Genomic DNA, 1722 nt, shown 5'->3' with positions numbered 1-1722 from the left:
CTCGTAATATTATGACTTTAAACTCGTAATATTATGACTTTAAACTTGTAATATTATGACTTTAATCTCACAATATTACGACTTTATACTCATAATATTTTGACTTTATTTTTATACGACTTTAATGTCGTAATATTCTCGTAAAACTTTATTCTCGTAATTTAAAAAAAAAATCTTGTGTGGCCATAATACTCCGTCGTATAAAGCATCTCTGTAACAAAAAGTATTCAATAGATTTCAGGAGTTTTTGTCTTCTTTTAAACGTGCTAAACCCACCTATTTCATTTCCACTGCCCCCATCTTGGATACTCCAGAGGATGATTCTGCTTTCAGACGCAGCAGCCACCATCTTGTCTTTGTCTCCATGCGGACCGCCCACCACTTTGGCATTAAGTGCAACACGCTCAATAGTCCAGTTGAGGTAGGGTGAGGAAAACACCTGCTGCCACCCTGATGATTCCTTTATCCTGCAGTGACAGCACATGCATACACACAGACTCTTATGTTTCCTCTTTTGTTAAGAGTTTGGTAGAAAATGAGGTCAGCAATTCAATTTTAGAAAAAAAATAACATCTCAGTCTCTGATTTTAGAGTCTCATTAAAGAAATCAATCCTGGCGTTGGTCTGCATCTCCTGGGTTCAGTCGCTCTACAAATCGTGACAAGCTAATGAAGTCAGAGCTGCGTGAGGAAGATTTACAGAACTACCTGTAGCAGATGACGAAGTGCGCATAAGCTGCTACAATCCAGTTGTGGTGTCCCGCTACAATCAATACTTTCCTGGGGTCAACAATGGGAACTACACAAAAAACACAATACACAGAAATCTTTCAGTACCGGAGAAAAAGTCAAATAAATTGACATTTTTACTTTATTCTTTTCTTGTAAAATTTTCAATAACTATTTTTTTTTTCCCAAAAAACGAGAAGATCCTGGTTAATGCTTCTCATTTTATTCTCTGATATGGTCAGAAAATCTCCAGCTGATGTAAAAAGTGGGGCTACTTCAGGCTGTGCCATTAGTCAGCGCACTAAAACCATTTCAGGTCACATTAGCTGCAGCATTAATGCACACTCAGAAACACAAATATTACGGTCCTGTGCTCTCTTTGAGATGTGCATTTGGCACACATATGAAGATGCACAACCTGAAGGGGAAAATATGCTACACGGTTTGTAAAAGTTTATAAGAAGGCAGATGGTGCAGCAGAAAATAAAGCTTTAGCTTTCTGTTAAAATGGCTCTCATGTTTACATTTACTGCTTGATTTTCTTTCACTACAAAACTAAATGTGAAATGTATTTGTATTACCTAGTTTCTCAGTGTCATCGCAGGGCGAGTCCGACAAGGAAGGGTGGGGAAGGGGGCTGACTCGCGTGAAGCCCTCTGCTCCACTTGGACCTGGTCGCTCATCAGGGGCGGAACTGGACTTGCGGGGAGGGATAGCTGTCGAGTAAATATGTCAGGATGTACAAACAGAAACCTGCTGATTTTTTCCTTATCGAAATATTCTCTGACAAAAACATAAATCAGTTCCATCCTGGAATTGTTTTCGGTGTCGTCTCAGTAGAAAACTATTTTTGTTGTTCACTTAGTTTGGTGTTTTTACCTGGAGGAGGCAGGTAACCGTGGAAGAGGACGCTGCCACAAGATGAGCGGTCCAGTTCCTCACACAGCAGCAGGCGCCGTACTGCACCGTTAAACAAAAACACACATTACAAACG

At 40.0% G+C, this 1722-nt stretch overlaps 1 protein-coding gene across 1 annotated transcript in view; it reads right to left on the bottom strand.

The window, feature by feature from the left end:
- LOC106523688 (BTB/POZ domain-containing protein KCTD3) overlaps positions 1–1722 on the bottom strand; it is a gene marked incomplete in the record, with an annotated part of 8446 nt that overhangs the window by 2485 nt on the left and 4239 nt on the right. Inside the window, 4 exon segments of the mRNA XM_014017209.1 lie at positions 277–467; positions 708–798; positions 1310–1444; positions 1608–1688. Of these exon segments, the coding sequence (XP_013872663.1) occupies positions 277–467; positions 708–798; positions 1310–1444; positions 1608–1688 (498 nt within the window).

This window comes from Austrofundulus limnaeus, unplaced genomic scaffold (genome assembly GCF_001266775.1).
Source record: "Austrofundulus limnaeus strain Quisiro unplaced genomic scaffold, Austrofundulus_limnaeus-1.0 Scaffold163, whole genome shotgun sequence".
In the NCBI taxonomy this organism is placed as follows: Eukaryota; Metazoa; Chordata; class Actinopteri; order Cyprinodontiformes; family Rivulidae; genus Austrofundulus; species Austrofundulus limnaeus.
The sequence above is the reverse complement of the archived record's forward strand: the minus strand, read 5'-3'. Positions and strand labels throughout refer to the sequence as shown.